The 23,609-nt window shown below is 39.0% G+C and overlaps 1 protein-coding gene and 1 long non-coding RNA gene across 2 annotated transcripts in view; both read right to left on the bottom strand.

Annotated features, from left to right (window-relative positions):
- The window catches only part of LOC306988040, a 403,025-nt gene that overhangs the window by 137,341 nt on the left and 242,075 nt on the right, over nucleotides 1-23,609 (bottom strand). The window lies entirely within an intron of this gene.
- On the bottom strand, nucleotides 6,007-17,982 carry LOC306988775 (uncharacterized protein; the record flags this gene model as incomplete). The annotated part of the gene is made up of 7 exons (XM_079593924.1): nucleotides 6,007-6,010; nucleotides 10,576-10,591; nucleotides 10,788-11,096; nucleotides 11,292-11,591; nucleotides 11,844-12,152; nucleotides 16,280-16,499; nucleotides 17,920-17,982. The coding sequence occupies 7 exons, from the start codon at nucleotides 17,980-17,982 to the stop codon at nucleotides 6,007-6,009; spliced, it is 1,221 nt and encodes a 406-aa protein (XP_079450050.1).

The following is a 23,609-nucleotide window of genomic DNA, read 5'->3' as shown; positions in this document are numbered from 1 at the left end:
TAAATAAATTATATTTTAAAGTATATTAGAATAGAAAATCATTATTTTAATTTGTAATATTTCACAATATTACTGTTGTTTCTGTATTTGTTTTAATCAAATAAATGCAGCCTTCCAAAAATATAAAAAATGGTAATGTGTCCAAACGTTTGACTGGTACTATATGTTTATATATGTACGGTAGCACTGTGGTCTTATGAGGCACAACATTTAGTTCCTCCACATAGAGGAATTACAATAAAAACAGATTAAAAAACAAAACCTTTGAATCTCTTCTCATTCTCAGATTCTCCTCTCTGCCTCACAGCACCGTGATGGGGCATTAGCCATTGGGGGAGTGTCTATTGTCTCCCCACATTCATATTCATGGCCATCAACATGCCTACGCATACAGCAGTGCTGGCACAAAAACTGACTTACAAAGTTTAAATCGTTATATTGTTGTTTTGTGAAAGAGTGATCAGAATGATTTTCACATCATTTTGTAGTAAACATTCTAGCCTACAAGAATGGTAACTCAAAAGTCTTGTGCCAAACTATTCAGTATGCGTTATATGGGCTCATTGCAGTGACAATTTTTTTCCCCAAAACTTACTAACCACGCATATTTTTTTTTCTATAAAATGCAAACATGTACCTTCCATTTTGCTCACATATTATTGTAGCAGAGTTTGTGCTGAATACAGCATAATTACGAGTTGGCCAAAGGTATGTTGTAAGTAGCTGAGATAAGCACAAATGTCAGGGCATGTCAAAACATCTCAAGGGCCCCAAAAACCCCTCAGACCCCAGAGGGTTAAATTACAGACAGATAGACGATAAACTTTCAGAGGTTAAAATGTGCTGGTTCGTTTATTTTATGTATAACTCAATATGAATTATCACATTAATGATAAACTAAATCCTTTGGAAATAATCTGTTAAATGTCCATTGCAGATATAGATATTGATATGTGTATAACTAGGTTGCAGATGCAATCAATAGAAACAGACAATTATAAGCTTATTATATAAACTGTGCATTATAATATCACGCAGTGAAAGCATGCACTCTTAAAGCGCTCGTGCAGGAGTTTATCATACTATCTGGGGGAAAAATGCTTCAGCCACAAACTCTGACACACACAATGACCACAAACATCCAGCAGAAGCTGTTTATCCCCCCAGCAGATCAAACCACATTTCTGTAGATAAACAAAGAGAAAAAAACATTACAGGTTTGTGGCACTTCATGCTACCAACACTATTTAGCATGACTAATTACTCTACTCTTGTCAGCCCAACTGGAAATGTTGAGCTGAACAATATTGTGTGAATGAGTGCACATGTAAGAGTAAATCCTTATGGCTGTTTTAGTGCTAGGCCAACTGGCTTGGGGTATAGAGTCAGCTGACGGGGTTTTCCCATCTCTCTCTGCATGTTAGTGGGGATTGGGTTTAAGAAAACTGGCTCAGCTCTCTCTCCATGGTCAGCCTCACTTCATGTGATTAATGCTTGTCTATGCTACCAACACTCGCTTCACACGACTGGCTGCATTTAAGTGCTGCATGCGTTATCGTGCGCTATAAGTGTGTGTGCAGGCTGGCGAGGCGTGTCCTCCTTTGGGCACAGACCAAGAGCACTACACCCTCAAGTGGCAAGCCTCGTGTGGCAGAGGTTCGGCCGAGTGGAAGTGGATCTGTTTGCTTCGAGCATGACTACGCATTGCCCGCTCTGGTTCTCCCGGTCTCCTTCGTTGCCTCTGGGAGAGGATGCTCTGGCGCAGGAGTGACCCAGGACCAGCCTTTATGCCTTCGCTGATCTGACTGCTCTCATCGGTTCTGCTCAGAGTACAGACGGACGAAGTGAGACATCTGATGATGGCGGTCCCGTTCTGGCCGACTCAGACAGGGTTCTCAGGCCTCAGTAGTGTGGATGGGGCCTCAGATCTGGTCAGTCTGTCCTCAGGCCCAACCTGCTGATTTTGCAACCTCACCCTTATTTAGGGCTGGGCGATATGGCCAAAAAAAAATATCACAATATTTGTTTATATATCAGTCGATATCGATAAATGTCAAATCTTTATTTATTTCAAGTTTAAAGACAGATTTTACTCCTAAGTGAAAGCTGTAGAAACAAGAGCGTTGTGTTTTTAAACTACTCTTTATTGTCAGAACATATCATGACAAACACTTGCCAAACAGGTGAACATTCACAAATCCGAGGTAGAACATTCAAACATTTGACATTTTTCCTTAACAAAATAAATATCTTTATTTCAGTAGTATTATCCTTGAGTTAGGATGCAGATTTACTATAGACAATTTATGTTCATTAACAAAAACAGTAACATCTGTTTAAAAAAAAGTAACATTATTTTTATTTGGTAAAATGTAATATTCTTTAGTTTTATTAAAATTAACCATTGGTCAGCCAGTATCATGCATTTAGATCATGATAACCACAGATAAAATGTAACTTTATGGTTTCTATGGTATTTGTATGAAAACCAGTAGCCTAAATGCATTATTAAAAACTGTAAATTATATTCCATTAGTCCTTTAATACATTGTCTCCATTAATAATATTATACAATTCAGTATATATATCCCACATTTAATGGTGCAGTTAATATTACTAGGCTAACGTTACAGTAACGTTAAATCCGTGGTAAATGATGGGAATGTGTAGACGGAAAAGCCTTCTGACTGTATCGTTGCGCACAGTGTTTCTCATGTTCGTCAGCGCGGTCTCATCTGCCTTTAAACTGGTTTAAATCACTGAGACATTTGTGTTCCTCGCTGAATTCAAGCGCTTCTCACTGGATCTCGTGACCGAGACCGATCAGAGTAAACGCGTCTGCTCTAGTGAACTCGCGCTGCGCTGCCGTTTGGACTTTGAGCCGAGCGGATAAACGGTCCGTGTGGCGCGCGGTTCAAATGAGATTCGTTCCGCTTTTGGCGCAAAAACATTATCGAACATTTATCGAACTCTTGATATCGTTTTATCGAGAAATTATATCGCGATGATTATCGTTATCGTTTTATCGCCCAGCCCTACCCTTATTTATGGTAACTGTGGGTGTGAGATATTAAATTTAATAAAACAATTAGAGACTCATGAATCTCAGAGTGAGAAAACTTTATTCATAAGGGCAGGCAGAGACATACAGAGAAATAAACACGTGACACTAAATAATTAAAGCATTCTTTGATAATCTACTGTATTAGACAGTATTACTCATTAAAGATCACTTAGAGGAAGTATAAACGGCAAAACAAATCTAATTATTTTTGAAACAGTATTAGAGTAAAGAGAGATGCAGTTGTGATCAGATCATCATTTGTGAGAAGTCACAGAGAGTTTAATGATTGTTCTGTGAAACGTGTAAATCACGTCACCTCAGAGTACACTGCTGAAATATTTAAAATATACATAAAGTTTTTATTCCTGAATAAATCATGGAGAGACTCTTGAACCTCAGAGTGAGAAACTTTATTGATAAAGGCAAGAAAAAACATATGACAGATATACAGCAGTAGCAATATAAACAGAGTGACACTGTTAAAATCTGGCACTGAAGCACAAACTCAAATAATCATCAGTATTTATTATGAAAAAAAAAAACATTAGAAGAACAAAAACACACTTGAAGAACCTTTAAACTTCGACGTTCTGCTTTAGATTTCAATACTTCCTGAAAAAGATAAACATAAAAAGCCATACATTAATATATCTCACAGATACTTATACATGCAAAATCACTTTGTGAGAAATGACATCATCAATCATGCACCTGATGTGTGAATATGTGCTTGATCTCGTTTAGCTCTTCTGGATCTGATGTCATAAACCACAATGATGACAGTAGCCACGCCCACCAGAGCAGAGAGGACCAATCGGATCACAGCTTCAGTAGGACCACAACAGTGGACAGAGTCTGAGGGATAAACACATCAGACTGAGATCAGATCAGTCAATAAACACTAATATCAGCGCTGACATCAACTAATATTTCTGAATACAGAGAAATATGATCAAATCTAATCAACAATATTATATTTGGTTCCAACTGAGTTTTTATACGGTCTGTCATCTCAAACTATAAAACGATTCAAACAATTCAATATGTAAATAAGAATATTTAAAGGTGCTGTATGGAGTTTTCAGCGGCATCTAGCGGTGATGTTTCAGATTGCAACCAATACGTTTACAAGCGAGTGCTCGTGCGCGTGCTTTCTTTTGTGTTTTATTATTATGTGGAGTTTGTGTTGTGCTGGTCGTTTCCTAGTATTAGCAGACTCCATGTCATAAAGTTGCAGTGTCGTCGCTGTTGAGTGCAAAGTCAGGAGGCGAGAGGCGAGACGCTCGGGAGCGCGCATGCAGGTCTCACGGCACCGGATTTCGCGGCAAATCCGACCCGGAGACTTCACATAGAAATAGGAATACTTGCTTTCAGAGGTAATAGTAAAACCCGCCAAGTGGATCATTTTATTGTGAGATTACAACCCCTTCACACACGGGTAATAAAAAATGGATTCATTTTAGTAGAAAAACTCCATACAGCACCTTTAAAGGATAAGACAAATGATCTCTACTCACCATAGACAGAAACTCTGAATGATTTTGATGGCAATCTTCCTGAAAACATCAGTAGTTTATAATCTCCAGCATGTTCAGTTGTGGTGTGTGTGACGGTCAGAGATCCAGTTTGTTTGTCCAGCTTCAGTCTGTCTCTGAATCTCCCATCAAGAACATCTTCATATACAGTGAATCTGTCGGCCGGTTTACAGATTTCTGCTATTAAAGTGTTTTCATCTCCAAATCTCCACTGAATCACATAATTCTTAACTTCAGTGAGAGAGTTTAGAGAGACTGAATCTCCCTCCTTCACTAATACTGACTTCACCTCATCTGTCAAACACACAGAGAACAAACAGAAACAGGGTTTGCAAATATTAATACTGTTAAATCACTTTATAATGGTTTACTAAATGGAATAGTTTAAAATTTACATGAATTCATATACAATTTTGTTTTTGTTACTTTATATTGTTTATTTTTAATTTAGGATTGATTATTGTAATGCACTATTTGTTGGTTTACCTGTTAAATCTATAAAACGGCTGCAGTACATCCAGAATTCAGCAGCACGTGTGCTTGCATACACTTCACCCCGTCAGCACATTACAGGTGTGCTTGCAGCTTGCATATAGCTTGCATTGGCTTCCTGTTCAGTCGCGTATTGCTTTTAAAACTCACACACTCGCATACAAAGCTATGCACGAAATAGCCCCTTCTTATATCTGTGACTTAATCAGCCTGTACGCGTCTTCCCTTTCCCTTCTGTCTACTGATTCGCTTACTCTTCAGCAGCCTCCCTGTAGATTAAAATCTATGGAGGAGAGAGCTTTCTCTGTTGCTGCACCCAGGTTATGGAATACACTTCCTCTTATTGTTAGAGATGCTCCCACATTAGCCAGTTTTAAGAAGTTGTTAACTCATCTTTTTAAAATTGCTTATAAAGACTGTCATGATTAGTATTTTACTGTGTTGTACTGTAATGATTATTTTTGTATTACTCTTGTACTTCTGTACTTTATTTGTTTTTACTGCCTGTAGCGCTTTGGGTTTTAGAAAAGCTCATTATAAATAAAATGTTATCATTATTATTATAATTATAAAATAATTTTAATTAAAAAACAGGTTAAAACGTTTTTGAACTCACCAATGACAGCGAGAATGAAACTCTTGAAAATCTCACTGTTGATCAGTAGTTCATAAAGTCCAGCATGTTCAATTGTGGTGTTTGTGACGGTCAGAGATCCATTTTGATTGTCCAGATTCAGTCTGTCTCTGAATCTCCCATCAAGAACATCATATACAGTGAATCTGTCGAACTGTGTATGGATTTCAGCTATTAAAGTTTTTTCAAACCTCCACAGAATCACATCATCATACTCCATTTCAGTGAGATCAGAGTTTAGAGAGACTGAATCTCCTTCCATCACTGACACTAACTCAACTTCATCTGTCAAACACAGAGATCAAACAGAAACAGGGTTTGCAAAGATTAATACTGTTAAACAGTGTTGGGCAAGTTACTTCGAAACAGTAATGCGTTATTTATTACTTGTTACTGTCATTTCAAAGTAATTCGTTACATTACAATATTACTGTATTTAAAATGTAAGGCATTACACTACTATTGCATTACTTTTAAGTTACTCTCACCAAAATAACTGCAAATATGGATTTGGCAATCTAAATGTAGCGTATGATGCTAAATTAGCTCATTACACATCCAGTAGAAGGTGATGTGGTATCCGACTGAGCTTGGACCCATAATAAATTTTACCATGATGTACTATAGTACATACCATGGTATACCATAGTAGTACCATGGTACCTTACATCTAACCATGGTACATACTATATAGTACTTCAGATAGCTATTATCATGGTACCATGGTCATTGCATGATACTGTAGATGTTACTATGGTACATAGTATGGTACCTCAGATTTACCATGGTACCTACCATGGTACATACCATAGTACCTCAGATATAACCATGGTACATACTTTATAGTACTTCAGATATTATCATGGTACCATGATAATATCTGAAGTACTATACTGTACAGTATGTTACTATGGTACATAGTATGGTACCTCAGATTTACCATGGTACATGCCCTAGTACCTCAGATATAACCATGGTACATTCTGCCGTACATATTACCATGGTACATACTACCTCAGATATAACCATGGTACTTTGCATGGACGCATGGTACAGACATCTTTTTACTTTAAGCCCGGGGTAAACTTTAGGCTTAAACTTTAGCAAAAATAAAAATAACTAGTAATGAATAATAACTAAGCTAAATTTTTTTTTTTTTTTTTTTTATTATTATTGTGAGTCACTGCAGTAGTGTGGGCATAGGCCATTTGGTCTATGAACGAGTCATAGATCTCCAAAATCAGTTTTAAATGTATAATTTAATATTAATGAGATTTTTATTTAAGTAATGTTCTAATTCTAGATGTTTGATAATGCTGCATGATTTTGACGTGGTTTAATCAATGGCCGTGCGCGTGAACTTTGAACATTCATGTCGCTTTCAAACACTGGAGCGGCCGCGGCGCAGAGTTGCCATGGAAACGGCGCTGGACCACTGCGACTGGTAAGCAGAAACTCCCTCTCTCGCTGTTGAGATTGAGAATGTACTATCCGCTGCAGGCTCACTCATCTCGGCTCTGTCTGATTAACGTACAGGAAGTGAAACATTTTGCGCGGACGTTTCTCCTCTGCTGATCTCGCTGTGATTTTGGCGAATTTGTATGAAGAAAAAAAAAACTACCACTTTATTCCAGGTTAACTAACAATGCTTGTAACGCGCGTTATTGACATTTGTACCGAGTAAAATATTACTTTTTCCCCCCTGTAATGCCTTACATTACCGCGTTACAGCAAAAAGCAATGCATTACAGTAATTAATTACTTTTGTAACGCGTTACTCCCAACACTGCTGTTAAATCACTTTATAATGGTTTACTAAATTGAATAGTTAAAAATTTACATTAAAAATAAACTAACAAAATAAAATGACAAAAACAAAATTGTATATCCATTTATCTTCTTCCGCTTTTCCGGGGCCGGGTTGCGGGGTTAGCAGTCTAAGCAGAGATGCCCAGACTTCCCTCAAGTTCAAGTTCATTTATTTATATAGCACATTTAAACAGCCGCTTCGACAGACCAAAGTGCTTTACAGAACACACATAAGAAAATTAAAAACAGCAAAACAACCCATAAAACGCATTAAAAGCAGCAAAGCTACGAGTAGCCTTATCGACTCAGATGTAAAATAGTAGAAATAATTAAAAAAAGAGATCAATATGATAAAGAGAACAGGTAGGTTTTTACCAAAGACTTAAATATCTTTCCTTTCCCTAGACACTTCCTCCAGCTCTTCCAGGGGACACCGAGGCGTTCCCAGGCAAGCCAAGAGACATAGTCCCTCCAGCGTGTCCTAGGTCTTCCCCGGGGTCTCCTCCCGGTGGGACACACCCGGAACACCTTCGCGGGAAGGCGTCCAGGAGGCATCCGGAATAGGTGCCCGAGCCACCTCAGCTGACCCCTCTCGATGTGGAGGAGCAGCGGCTCTACTCTGAGCTCCTCCCGAGTGACCGAGCTTCTCACCCCATCTCTAAGGGATCGACCAGCCACCCTGCGGAGAAAGCCTTGCGGCTCAGCTCTTTCTTCACCACGACAGACCGGTACATCGACCGCATTACTGCAGAAGCTGCACCGATCCGTCTGTCAATATCCCGTTCCATCCTTCCCTCACTCGTGAACAAGACGCTAAGATACTTGAACTCCTCCACTTGAGGCAGGAACTCTCCAGCAACCTGAAGTGGGCAAGCCACCCTTTTCCGACTGAGGACCATGGCCTCGGATTTGGAGGCGTTGATTCTCATCCCAGCCGCTTCACACTAGGCTGCAAACCGTCCCAGTGCATGCTGAAGGTCCTGGTCTGAAGGGGCCAGCATGACAACATCATCCGCAAAGAGCAGAGACGAAATCTTGTGGTCCCCAAATCTGACTAACTGCCGGCAATGCGGACCAAGCTCCTGCTCCTGTTGTACAGGGACTGGACAGCCCTTAGCAAAGGACCCGGACCCCATACTCCCAGAGCACCCTCCATAGGATGCCTCAAGGGACACAGTCGAATGCCTTCTCAAATCCACAAAACACATGTGGATTGGTTGGGCAAGCTCCCATGAACCCTCCAGCACCCTAGAGAGGGTATAGAGCTGGTCCAGTGTTCCACAACCGGGACGAAAACCGCACTGTTCCTCCTGAATCCGAGGTTCTACTATCGGCCATATTCTCCTCTCCACTACCCTGGCATAGACTTTCCCAGGGAGGCTGAGAAGTGTGATCCCCCTATAGTTTGAACACACCCTCCGGGCCCCCTTCTTAAAAATAGGGACCACCACCCCGGTCTGCCATCCCAGAGGTACTGTTCCTGACCACCAAGCGTTGCTGCAGAGACGTGTCAGCCAAGACAGCCCCACAACATCCAGAGACTTGAGGTACTCAGGGCAGATCTCATCCACTTCGCTTGGCCTGCTGGTACCTGTCAGCTGCCTCAGGAGTCCCACAAGCCAACCAGTCCCGATAGGACTCTTCCTTCAGCTTGACGGCATCACTTACTTCTGGTGTACTTCGGGGATTGCCGCCTCGACAGGCACCGGAGACCTTACGGCCACAGCTCCGAGAGGCCGCGTCGACAATGGAGGTGGAGAACATGGTCCACTCGGACTCAATATCTCCAGCCTCCCTCAGGATCCGGTCGAAGCTCTGCCGGAGGTGGGAGTTGAAGATCTCTCTGACAGGAGACTCTGCCAAACGTTCCTAGCAGATCCTTACAGTACGCTTGGGTCTGAGTCGTGTAGTCTGTCGAGCGAGTCTGTTCAGCTTCCTCCCCCGCCATCGGATCCAACTCACCACCAGGTGGTGATCAGATGACAGCTCCGCCCCTCTCTTCACCCGAGTGTCCAAGACATATGGCCGGAAGTCAGATGAAATGACCACAAAGTCGATCATCGACCTATGGCCTAGGGTGTCCTGATGCCACGTGCACCCTTATGCTTGAACATGGTGTTAGTTTTGGACAAACTTTAACTAGCACAGAAGTCCAATAACTGAACACCGCTCGAGTTCAGATCAGAAGGGCCGTTCCTCCCAATCACGCCCCTCCAGGTGTCACTGTCGCTGCCCACGTGGGCATGAAGTCCCCCAGTAGAACAACGGAGTCCCCAGTCAGAGTACTTTCCCGTAGGCACACACGACAGTGAGAGACCTATCCCCGACCCGTAGGCGCAGGGAAACGACCCTCTTGTTCACCGGGGTAAACTCCAACACATGGCGGCTGAGCTGGGGGGCTATAAGCAAACCCACACCAGCCCGCCGCCTCTTACCATGGGCAACTCCAGAGTGATGAAGAGTCCATCCTCTCTCAAGGAGTGTGGTTCCAGAGCCCAAGCCGTAGGTGGAAGTGATCCCGACTATCTCTAGTCGGAACCTCTCAACCTCACGCACAATCTCAGTCTCCTTCCCTGCCAGCGAGGTGACGTTCCACGTCTGTACAGCTAGTTTCCGTGTCCAGGGATCGGGTTGTCGAGGCCCCCGCCTTCGACTGCCGCCCGATCCTCTAAGCACCTGAATATATTTTCTTTTTTTATCATTTTTTTATTTTATTTTATTTAATGTCTTAAACGTTTTTGAACTCACCAATGACAGTGAGAATGAAACTCTTGATCTCACTGTTGATCTGTAGTTCATAAAGTCCAGTATGTTCAGTTGTGGTGTGTGTGATGGTCAGAGATCCAGTTTGTTTGTCCAGCTTCAGTCTGTCTCTGAATCCTTCATCAAGAACATCATCATATACAGTGATTCTGTCGGCCGTTACATTGATTTCTGCTATTAAAGTGTTTTCATCTCCAAATCTCCACTGAATCACATCATCATCCTTCATTTCAGTGAGACCAGAGTTTAGAGAGACTGAATCTCCCTTCATCACTGACAGTGACTTCTCTTCATCTGTCAAACACACAGAGAACAAACAGAAACAGGGTTTGCAAAGATTAATATTAAATCACTTTATAATGATTTACTAAATTGAATTGTTTAAAATTTACATTAAAAATAAACAATATAAAATAAGAAAAACAAAATTGTATATTAATTCATTTAAATTTTTTCATTAAAAAACAGGTTTAAACGTTTTTGAACTCACCAATGACAGCGAGAATGAAAATCTTGATCTCATAGTTGATCAGTAGTTTATAATCTCCGGTATGTTCAGTTGTGGTGTGTGTGACGGTCAGAGATCCCGTTTGTTTGTCCAGCTTCAGTCTGTCTCTGAATCTCCCATCAAGAACATCTTCATATACAGTGAATCTGTCGGCCCGATTATTGATTTCTGCTATTAAAGTGTTTTCATCTCCAATCTTCCACTGAATCACATCATCATCCTCAACTTCAGTGAGACCAGAGTTTAGAGAGACTGAATCTCCCTCAATCACTGACACTGACTCAACTTCATCTGTAAAACACACAGAACAAACAGAAACATGCTTTGCAAAGATTAATACTGATAAATCACTTTATAATGGTTTACTAAATTGAATAGTTTAAAATATACATTAAAAATAAACTATAAAATAACAAAAACAGGACTGTATATGAATTAATTTAAATTTTTTCATTAAAAAACAGGTTAAAAAATGTTTGAACTCACCAATGACAGCGAGCATGAAACTCTTGATCTCACTGTTGATCTGTAGTTTATAAACTCCAGCATGTTCAGTTGTGGTGTGTGTGACGGTCAGAGATCCAGTTTGTTTGTCCAGCTTCAGTCTGTCTCTGAATCTCCCATCAAGAACATCTTCATATACAGTGAATCTGTCGGCCGGTTTATTGATTTCTGCTATTAAAGTGTTTTCATCTCCAAATCTCCACTGAATCACATCATCATCCTTTATTTCAGTGAGACCAGAGTTTAGAGAGACTGGATCTCCCTTCTTCACTGACTTCAGTCCTGAATCACCACACACACACACACACACACACACACACACACACACACACACACACACACAGAACAAACAGAAATAGGGTTCATCACAGATAAAGATGACCAGTTAATGATTTATAAAGTAAATACTGTAGTTGGAAATTTTAATTTAAAATGAATATCATCAAACACCAAAAGCAAAATGGAGTTTGATAATTAATAGTATATTTGTGCCGATTAAAATAAAAAAACAAGTGAAACAAAAATATAACTCACCAAAGACAAAGAGAGTAAAAGGCTTGAGAACACTGTTGATCAGTAGTTTATAAACTCCAGCATATTCAGTTGTGGTGTGTGTGATGGTCAGAGATCCAGTTTGATTGTCCAGCTTCAGTCTGTCTCTGAATCTCCCATCAAGAACATCTTCATATACAGTGATTCTGTCGGCCGGTTTATTGATTTCTGCTATTAAAGTGTTTTCATCTCCAAACATCCACAGAATCTCATCATCATCCTTCATTTCAGTGAGACCAGCGTTTAGAGAGACTGGATCTCCCTCCCACACTAACACTGACTCAACTTCATCTGTCAAACACACAGAGAACAAACAGAAACAGGGTTTGCAAAGATTAATACTGTTAAATAATTTTATAATGGTTTATTCAATTGAGTGGTTTAAAATTTACATTTGTAGCCAGGTGGCATTTGAACTTATAAGAAAGAGAGTAGCCTATAATTACGTGTTAATAGCGCGATACAGAGAAAGACGGCTAAAGCAGTGCATGAGAGATGAATCCAGTCGTGTGTGTCAAGTTGAGTATCATCCTTGATTTAATCGATGTTCTATGTGAGTAAATGTGATGCTCATCATTTATTTTGGTGTAATAGGCTGTGTTCGTTTCATTCTGTGTTTGTATGTGTATTTTCTGGTTCGAGATGATCGAAGATGTTTGATTGATGCACGTGACGGCAATACGAAATCTCTATAAAAGAGTTAGCTAAGTCGTTAATGTAATGTGTATGTGCATAGCAAATGTGAATGACGTGCATAATATCGTGTGTGTTATAGCCATATTTGATTTTCGTGAAATGGTGTTTGAATGCACATGATGAAAATGCTGACAGTGGTTTTGTGTTTGCTTCTAAAGTGTATTGTTTCACCCCGAAAGTGTGCCCTAACATTCGTAATAATTGGAAATGATTACTTAATTACTGTAATTATTAAATTAGTATTGAGAAATTGACACTTTATAAGGCTTGACTGAATTTTCTGTGAAGATATTTTTTGTGAATGTGTCTTTGAATTTATACACTTTTTATATACACTAATTTTAGTGACCCCATGTGGGAAATTTGAGTAGTGTGGTTGAGTCTCAGTCCCAGCGCCATGGGCGTAGTAGTATGTTCCTTCACAACCAGAGGCTGCAGTTTCAGGACACTAGTTTTTTGTGACAGCGCCATATCAAGATCCACCTATTATCTTAAGTATAGTTTAAAAAAAAACTATACTTGGGACCTTATGTGATAAGATTATGGAATAAAAAAGCTCCAGCAGCAGGTGGATTAGATCAACAAGTAGCCTAGCATCAAGCTACATGACACAATTTAAAATATTAATATTACACTTTTACTTAAAGCTCACTTTAAACTACCATTGACTATTTTTATAATATTCCGGTCACGGTATAAATGGTATTTAAATGGTTTTATGACAAAAAAAGATATTGAAATATGTTATATTTAGCATTTTATATGCAGCTAATGGCTACACCTTGCTTAGCATGTATACTGTAACATTCGTTATTCATACAAAAATACTCCAAATCGCACGAAAATCACACACAAACCAGATATACTCGAAATCGTGCATTTATTAGCTTGTTTCAGGTGAAGAGATGTGTCTTTAGTTTTGTTATTACGTATGTCAGAATGAGGAAGTGTACACAGGACCGCATCATGCAGAAGGGCAGGATTATGGTCACATTGAATCACGTGAGATGATTGACAGCTGTACAGCGAATGAGAGAGCGCTGATATCATAACTGACGCAAATCAGGAAGAGGAGACTGATATCGCTATGTTCTGTTTGAGCTCTTCAGATTTCATAATTCAGTGGAAAATTAATAGAAATGTTATTCTGTATGACAAAAGATTTTACAAATATGTGATGATCATTATTTCTCCAAATATGCGCACCATTGGACTAAGAGCCCTGGCGAATGCTGTATATTGCATGTATGTGAACACAAATAAACCGGAGAAGATGTGAATGAATGCTTTATGAGTGATGATTTCTATTCAAAATAACGAACGTTACAGATTAATAATTTTGCACTCCTGTCATAAATTAAGAAATTAATGTCACTGCAAACCAGTTTTATCATAAACAGTGGTCAAATATCAAAGCTGGAGTCTTAAATCTTTCTAATGATGCTCAGTTTGTCCAGATTAAGTAAGAGTGTGATGTTTTAACAAGTCTGTGATCTTTCCCGCAAAAGGAGTTAAGTTCGGTAGGTGGCACTGTCACAAAAAACTAGGGTCCTAGCAAGGGGGTAATCCATCCGCCGGAAACTGAAGCCTCCCCAGACGCCGCCATTGTAGCAGACCATCACCTGCTGTTAGCATTACATTGACTCCCATTCATTTTGGAGTCACTTTGACAGCGAATAACTTTACATCTGAGGCATTTAAAGTCTCCATTTGTCCATTATTTATTTCTAAAGTAAAACAACAATGTATCAAAGACTCCATTACTTTGTATCTTACGTTATGGCCCCGTAGAAGCCGTTTTTGTAAAGATAGGCTAACGATTTCGTATAACCAATCGACTCTCTGTCACCAAGTCGAGAGATTACCGTATAGACCGGCGGAGAAGCTCACGGGCAATCGGGGGGACGTGGAGCATAAAGTCTGATAAAGTCAAGACAGAAGCCCAAAGAGAGAGATAAAGTTGCTCCCGCTGCTATCTCATGGACAGCTAATGCTCACGCTCTCCGTCTCTGCGAGATTCAGAAGGGAATGATTCAGATTTCTCTCGGCACAGCTACTAGAAGACTGACAGCTGTCAGACTCACGTCACATCTACGTCGTCAAGCTCAGTTTGAGTCTGCGCAGTTCGCCTGGCGATCAGGAAGTGATGCTTCAAATGGGCTTCACTTTTCTCCGTTGAAATCTATGGGGTTGCTGTGTCCATCTTATATACTGACTATGGGTCCTAGAACTGGAGTCCTGAAACTTCAGCCTCCGGTTGTGCAGCCATGGGCGGGCATTGGGGGGTCTGGCCCGACCCTATGAATCACTAGTGCCCGCCCTGGACGAGCCTGTCTCCCTTCACCAACTCCACGTCAAGTTCCAAGCACCAGTCCTTGCTTTTGCAAAAAAAATGTATCAGTAGACTACTGTTATCAAAAGTTATCGTTTTGTATATAACGTTTCATAACTCCTGAATAAAAATATGTTTGGACTGATTTAAAAAAATATATTCAAAACACTGAATCATTCAAAACACGATTGAGTTTTGCTGTGAGACGCGCTATGTTGTGATCTTTGTTTGGATTCATTCAAACTATTTTCGCTGCTAAAATGGAACAGAAACAGTCAATATTTCGTCTAAAATGTAAGTGATTTAAAATTAATTACTTGTTTATTGAACGGTGAAGGATAACAAATTTTAAGAATCTATTTCAGATATGCTTTCCTACATGACATCAAGGTAAAGAATATTGTATTTAGCTTTTAAGGTTAAGCTGCTCAGCAAAGTTGCAATTCCTGTTCTCTCCATTGTAAGTTAAATGAGTCGTTGAGATTCTCACCTTTCAGCCTAGCTGTATGGGAGACTTTCACCTTTTGTCTTTAATGGTTCTGAGATGGGCCTTGGAACCGGAGTTCCTGGCCAGCATCAGCATGTGAATAGTTATGTTGATTCCTAGCTCAGACGTTGAAGAATTAGACTGATTAGATTGGCAATACAATAGAGTGAATATGCTGATTTTGCTTGGTTCCTCTAGATAACCTACCAAACCGGTTTTAGCTAAGAATTAACTCCTCCTTGCTGTAGTATGATTTGTTTAAATTTGGCTCCACCCCAAGAAGTCTCCTCCCCATTGGAATGTATAAATTAAAATGTATACTGTTTAGAGTTAGACTGATGTTGGAAGACCGTTAGGTCTAGACTGATTTTGGAACCCGCAGCCGTGTTCAATAAATAACAACTTCTGAACGCGATCCCAACTGTCTCACTGGTCTCTACTTCGATCAAGAAAAACTTTACAACAACGGTCATATCAGTGTCACATTTTCGATCGTGATGGCTTTCAGCACTCTTGGTCATGTGATGTTGCTGAACTGTATCAAGTGTTATAAATATAAAAACACCACATTTTGAAATTTACCGCAGTAGGCCTATGTTAACTGAGTTTCTTTGTGTGTGCTGCGCTCATTTGTTTTGTTTTCTCCTCGAGAGGCTGCGAGAGCCTCAACAGCCTCAACAACCTTGTTAAGGTCCTTGCACACTGAGTCCGAAGCTTTTGTATTCGTTTTTCCGTAATCGTCATTCGGTGGCTCTTGTCAAAAACACCTCTCAAAATACTTGCTACGGAGGCAAAAACTGGCATCACATTATAAATAAAAAATATACACTTTTTTTTTTCAATGGTGTATGAATTCATATTTTTTTTTAAATGAAAAAACAGGTGCAAAGTTTTTGAACTCACCAATGACATAGAGACTGAAACCTTTTCTCTCACTGTTGATCTGTAGCACATAAATTCCAGCATGTTCAGTTGTGGTGTGTGTGATGGTCAGAGATCCAGTTTGTTTGTCCAGCTTCAGTCTGTCTCTGAATCTCCCATCAAGAACATCTTCATATACAGTGATTCTGTCGGCCGGTTTATTGATTTCTGCTATTAAAGTGTTTCCATCTCCAAATCTCCACTGAATCACATCATCATCCTTCATTTCAGTGAGACCAGAGTTTAGAGAGACTGAATCTCCCTCGTTCTCAATCACTGACTCCAGGACTGAATCACCACACACACACACACACACACACACACACACACACACACACACACACACACACACACACACACGGTTCATCACAGATTAAGACGATCAGTTAATGATTTATAAAAGTAAATAGTTTGAAATGTAAATTTGAAATGAATATCATCATTAAACACCAAAAGCTAAATGAGGTTTGAATTATTCATTGTATATTTGTCCTGATTAAAACATAAAACAGGGGTAAAAAGTATTTAACTCACCAAAGACAAAGAGACTAAAAGGCTTGGAAACACTGTTGATCACTAGCACATAAACTCCAGCATGTTCAGTTGTGGTGTGTGTGACGGTCAGAGATCCAGTTTGATTGTCCAGCTTCAGTCTGTCTCTGAATCTCCCATCAAGAACATCTTCATATACAGTGAATCTGTCGAACCGTTTATTGATTTCTGCTATTACAGTGTTTTCAAATCTCCACTGAATCACATCATCATCCTTCATTTCAGTGAGACCAGAGTTTAGAGAGACTGAATCTCCCTCCGTCACTGACACTGACTTCACTTCAACTGTCAAACACACAGAGAACAAACAGAAACAGGGTTTGCAAATATTAATACTGTTAAATCACTTTATAATGGTTTACTAAATTGAATAGTTAAAAATTTACATTAAAAATAAACAATATAAAATAACAAAAACGAAATCGTGTATGAATTCATTTAAATGTTTTCATTAAAAAACAGGTGTAAACATTTTTTGAACTCACCAGTGAAAGCGAGAATGAAACTCTTGATCACACTGTTGATCTGTAGTCTATAAACTCCAGCATGTTCAGTTGTGGTGTGTGTGACGGTCAGAGATCCAGTTTGATTGTCCAGCTTCAGTCTGTCTCTGAATCTCCCATCAAGAACATCTTCATATACAGTGAATCTGTCGAACCGTTTATTGATTTCTGCTATTAAAGTGTTTTCTTTTCCAAACCTCCACAGAATCACATCATCATCCTTCATTTCAGTGCGACCAGAGTTTAGAGAGACTGAATCTCCCTCCTTCATTAATTTCAGAACTGAATCACCACACACACACACACACACACACACACACACACACACACACACACACACACACACACAAACACACACACACACACACACACACAGACAGAACAAACAGAGACAGGGTTCGTCACAGATTAAGACGATAATTTATTGGTTTATAAAAGTAAATAGTTTGAAATTTAAATTTGAAATGAATATCATCAAACACCAAAAGCAAAATGGAGTTTGAATTATTAATTGTATCTTTGTGCTGAATAAAAAACAACAACAAGTGAAACAAATATATAACTCACCAATGACAGCGAGCCTGAATCTCTTGATCTCACTGTTGATCTGTAGTTGATAATCTCCTTCATGTTCAGTTGTGGTGTTTGTGACGGTCAGAGATCCAGTTTGTTTGTCCAGCTTCAGTCTGTCTCTGAATCTCCCATCAAGAACATCTTCATATACAGTGAATCTGTCGGCCGGTTTATTGATTTCTGCTATTAAAGTGTTTTCAAATCTCCACTGAATCACATCATCATCCTTCATTTCAGTGAGACCAGAGTTTAGAGAGACTGAATATCCCTCCGCCACTGACACTGACGTCACTTCATCATCAGCAAACGCTCCTGAAGAACAGAGTTTTTAACAGATTAAAGCTTTAAAATCACTTGATGTTGGTTTGATGAAGCTTCACAAAAATACTTTTAATCATTGGAAAAAGATTTAGATATGTAACAATAACAAAAAAATTAACTTTTACTGTAATTTTTAACATCACATTTAAACTAATGCTGTTGATTATCTGAATTCATATTTATATTATTTTATTTAATACATCCGTAATAACTGAGTTTAGAGCTGAATTCAAACTTGATCTGACAGTTCAATTATTTATATGAGAATAACAGTGAATGTTGATCCTCTCGAACTAATTTAACCAGTAATTTATTACATGATACCAGACCAGAAACAACTAAAGAAACATAAAAAACACAAATTGAAATCTCACCATCCAGACGCCACAAACACAAACAGAGCAAAACTAATTTGAGAAACATTTTCTTCATCGGTTCACTGAAAAGCCCACAATAGTAACTCTTAAAATGTCTGAAACACTCAGATTGATCAGAAACACGACTGAACTGATGCTGTGTGTGTTTGTGATCCGCCCTATAAAGACTGAACCTTCGTCACAGTTTATTCTCAAAAACATTTCCTGTAAAACAGGAAGTCATGAAAGAGTGAAATATTAGATTAGATGTTTGTATCTAATTGTGTTGATGATCAGATGTCAATCTTCAAAATGCATCAATTATGTATGATAATGATAATGTTTGATTTCGTAATTGGATTCATTTGATTTAACTGTAACACTTTTTTTGTATGGAGTGAAAGTCAGATTATTTGGTTAATTTAAGCAGGAGAGTTAATGAAGAAACGCTTCACCCACAAACTGACAGACTCACTGACCTCATTCATTTAATAATAGACACTGATGTTGAAGCTGTTTGTCCACTAACAGGTCAAACCACATTAGATGTAGATAAATCAGACCACAGCAGGTTTCACTTTGACTCACAAAACGAGCTGCTTTCGCTCTACATTTAGTGAAAGACTTTCATCATTTTTGCCATGTTGCTAAAATAGTCAAGTTAAGAACAGTAGCCTGTAAATCTGATTTATTCAGTTGAAACCAAATAAGACTTAAGATTTGCATGTAAGATTTGGTCTTGAAAAAATATAAGAAATGCTTGAGTTTATAACTCAATCTCTGGCTATTGATTGTAGATTGCAGTTGTGAGATGCCGTTTTGGCCCAACCGCCGAAAGGGTTCAGGCTGTGGTTGAGGCCAGAGAACCAGAGGAAAACAGAAGTGAACTTGAACAACAAAGCATCGACTAAACTCACTGCACATGCGAGCCTGGTGGGCATAGAGGCTGTTGTGATTCAAGAACATAATGGATAAATCGCAAAACAGGTCCCAGGCACTCAGTCAAATTTTAAATGAGAAGGATAAAGTTAAAAAGCCTTTATTGAATATGGCTTAGGTCATTTTAAAATACACGAGCCAACATGTTTCGACCAAACAGTGGTCTTCTTCAGGGCAAAGTGACTCTTGAACCTCTTACAGATAATGGATAAATCGTTTCAATATACACTGAACAAAATCTTAAACGCAACACTTTTGTTTTTGCCCTCATTTTTCATTAGCTGAACTCAAAGATCTATGACTTTTTCTGTTCACAAAAGGTCTATTCCTCTCAAATATTGTTCATAAATCTGTGTTAGTGAGCAGTTCTCCTTTGCCGGGATAATCCATCCACCTCACAGGTGTGCCATATCAAGATGCGGATTAGACAGCAGGATTATTGCACAGGTGTGCCTTAGGCTGTCCACAATAAAAGGCCACTCTAAAATGTGCAGTTTCATCACACAGCACAATGCCACAGATGTCACAAATTTTGAGGGAGCGTGCGGTTGGCATGCTGACTTCAGGAATGTCCACCAGAGCTGTTGCCCGTGAATTGAATGTTCATTTCTCTACCATAAGCCTGTCTCCAAAGGTGTTTCAGAGAATTTGGCAGTACATCCAACCAGCCTCACAACCGCAGACCACGTGTGACCACACCAGGGCCGTGCACAGACCTTTTGAGGGGCATGTTTAGCGTTCTGGCGCAATATGGCTGCCGTCGCATCATCCAGGTGGAGCTGCACATTGGTGGTGGTTGAGGAGATTCCCCCTTCTATGTAAAGCGCTTTGAGTGAATGTAATGAATTATTATTATTATTATTATTATGTGTTGGTTGAAACTGAAAAAGGGCACCCTCTCCCATTTTATTTTTTATATAGCCTATATTAAGATTATTTAGTAAGCCTACATGAAAGCAAGAAATGGTCACATCTTCATGACAAATTCAATAACAAAATAATAGTCTCTACTCTAAACCCTAAGAAAACATGTTGTACTACATATATACATGTGAAGTTGAGCGGGGAGTAGCTTATAGAATAGGCCTAGATTTTAAAAAAATTAGCTTGATAGCGAAAACGTGCATTTTAACAGACTTGAATTAACCATAATTTAATATTATTACCATAACATGATTAAATGTTAATAAATTAAGTGTATCAGCAATCCTAAATCAAAGAAGATTTTTTTTTTTTAGAAATGTGTTACCTAGGTGACGAGGATCACTTTGGTCGCTTTGTGTAGTTCCAGTGCGAAACAGTGCGGGGTGCACCTGTGCTTATGATTTTCTGATGGTAAAAACTAATTTTATGTTGTTGTATTACTTATCAATATATTGTTAACATTTTACAAAAGTCAAACTCAAATGCAGTTAAGCGTTTGTTTGTTTTTTGTGAATGTGTGCAAATGTGCATTTTCTCCGTCATTAAAATGGCGCGAGCGGCATCACTTTACATTTTCATCTACAGGTTACAAACTAGTTTGTTGTTGGCGCTCAGTTTTTCCAGTTGTAAAATACATTTGGCCAAAATCTCATTTTATAACAGATGAAATGCTACTGTATGCACAGGCTATTTAAGTGTAGGCTATGTATTGGCTATGACTAGATGCCAAATTACCTCTCTCCCAGGTCCCACATGTCTCAGTCAGACATCAAATAAATAAAATATGAACCTTTATAGACATTGTGTTCAGTTCTTATTCAAACAACAAGATCTTTGTTTACCCGTGCAAACTTCGTTCAGCTGCTGTCTGCTGTGCGGCTGCTGCGGAGCTTCAGTTCATTCAGACACGATAGAGGGGGCGGAGTTATCAGGTTTACTGACAGTTTGAGGATCGATGAGATTTACACATCGACAGATTTAAACCCTTTTTTAAGAACTTTCATTGGCTAGAACCGCTAGCAAAACAAAAGTGTTGCGTTTATAATTATGTTCAGTGTATAAAGTTACTGCAAGGGCTGTAGAGGAAGCATCAGCATCAGAGAGTAAATGAAGGGAAATCAGACAGATTTGAAGTTTTGATGAATGGAAATCATACTCTCACATTGCCAATGAGTTAAGTGTGATTGGACAATTAAGGTCCTTGCACACTGAGTCTGAAATTCTTGTCCGAAATATTTGCACATTAAAAAATAAATACAACCTCACGTTGTGTCAATCACGTTTACACACTAACTCCGAAACTTTCGTTCGTCACAAAAACAAAAAAAATCAGCATTTTTCGCATCCGTAGCATTTCAGATTTTGAATTCACATTCAAACATTTCAGACTCAGTGTGCAAGGACTTTTAGTCTTGAGGGATTCACACATTGTTACCACAGTCACTCAGTGCTAAAGTCTTTCATTTTAGCTCATGAAGGACATTAAGGCACCAACCGAATCTTCAAAGTAAAGCGTGGTGTCCTGCCATGGATAGTTTCTTTTAAGACAAGAAAAGACCAGAATTGTGTCCAAAAGGAGAAATTCTGTGTTCACAATATAAAAGAAATACCAGGTTTGTGAAGAGATTTGCCCTGTCCAAATTAGGGATGTAAATGATTTTATCAAACAATTATAGGCTGATTTCAATACTGATATTTGTCACTTGCTCTCTTCTTTGAACTTTTGTAATTAAAATAGATAGTGTTTTGATCATTTTTTATATAGCAAAGTTAAAAAAAACATGCATTAAGTTGTACTAGTTTATTGCTGCTTCATCAAAAAAAATCTAATGAACATGGACTTGTAAAAGCCGGCTATTCGGCCCAATTTCCGGTTTCCAAATAGCCAAGGACGCATGTTCAAGTCTTTCCAGCGTTTCAAAGGAATTTTGGTTAAATAAGACACATGTTCTCATATGCAATTATCTCGTTTTAATCTGACTCCATGAATTAAAAAAGGTTCAATGTGCAATAAGGTTATGTTTACACTTAAATATTTACAACATGGATGTAATGAGAATTTAAACCATTTGTACCCAGCATAAATGTAAAATGTTACCTGAGAGAGAGAAAGAGAGAGAGAGAGAGAGAGAGAGAGAGAGAGAGAGAGAGAGAGAGAGAGAGACTCTCTCAACACCAGCCCAGCATCCAGAGCAAAGAGACAGAAGAACATTTGCAGTCCTGTTTTGTCGTTTCTCCCTCGACCATGTCACTATAGCACCCAGGTGTGAAACATTCAAACTGACCAATCAGACCATCACAATTTCCCCCATTGTCCAAAAGTTTTGGCCTACAGGCCCACATCAGTCTTAGCACTGCTGTGCTGGAAATGTCTGAGAGAAAAGCAAGTGTCTTTGTTGGTTGGAAATAATCTTGGATTATTTCCAACCTTACAGACTGAATAAATTTAAAATTCAGCAGGCCAACATAAATACATAAATACAACAGAACTAGGGGGCGCTAGAATTAATAATAGTATCTGTAATCTCAGCCGAAAGACCAGAATACATAATAACACACTTTATCACACTCCTTGTCATCATTACTTACCTTAACTTTAAAGTCCGCATGAACCGGAAGTTGCAAACGACTTTTCTCAAGTGTTGTGATGCATTTCCGAGTGAAAGGGAATATTGAACAGAGGGCAGGGTTTTACTTCAGCGCTCCATCTCTCCATTTCTCGCCCATAGCAGAGTAACGGTTTGAGGAGAGTGGTTAAGCGTTTAACCAACCCAAGCCGTCAAACCTACGTCATCAGAAAAAGAACCATTCCAGACCCGGAAGTAACTTTTCAGACTTTGATTAAAGATAACTTCGGCAAAAAAATGTTTTCCGTGTATTAACTTGCACGGATTAATTGTTCACCACAAGACTAGTAATATCCGCTAACAAAGTAAATAGGGTCAATTTTGATTTCATGCCGACTTTAACCTTTACTTACCTTAACTTGTAACATTACAGAACTGATTAATTTAAATCAAAACCCTAAAGGGTTAGTTCACCCAAAAATGAAAATAATGTCATTAATGACTCACCCTCATGTCGTTCTAAGCCCGTAAGACCTCCGTTCATCTTCGGGACACAGTTTAAGATATTTTAGATTTA

Source organism: Phoxinus phoxinus (genome assembly GCF_949152265.1).
Source record: "Phoxinus phoxinus genome assembly, chromosome: 20".
NCBI classification, from domain to species: domain Eukaryota; kingdom Metazoa; phylum Chordata; class Actinopteri; order Cypriniformes; family Leuciscidae; genus Phoxinus; species Phoxinus phoxinus.
The sequence above is the reverse complement of the archived record's forward strand: the minus strand, read 5'-3'. Positions and strand labels throughout refer to the sequence as shown.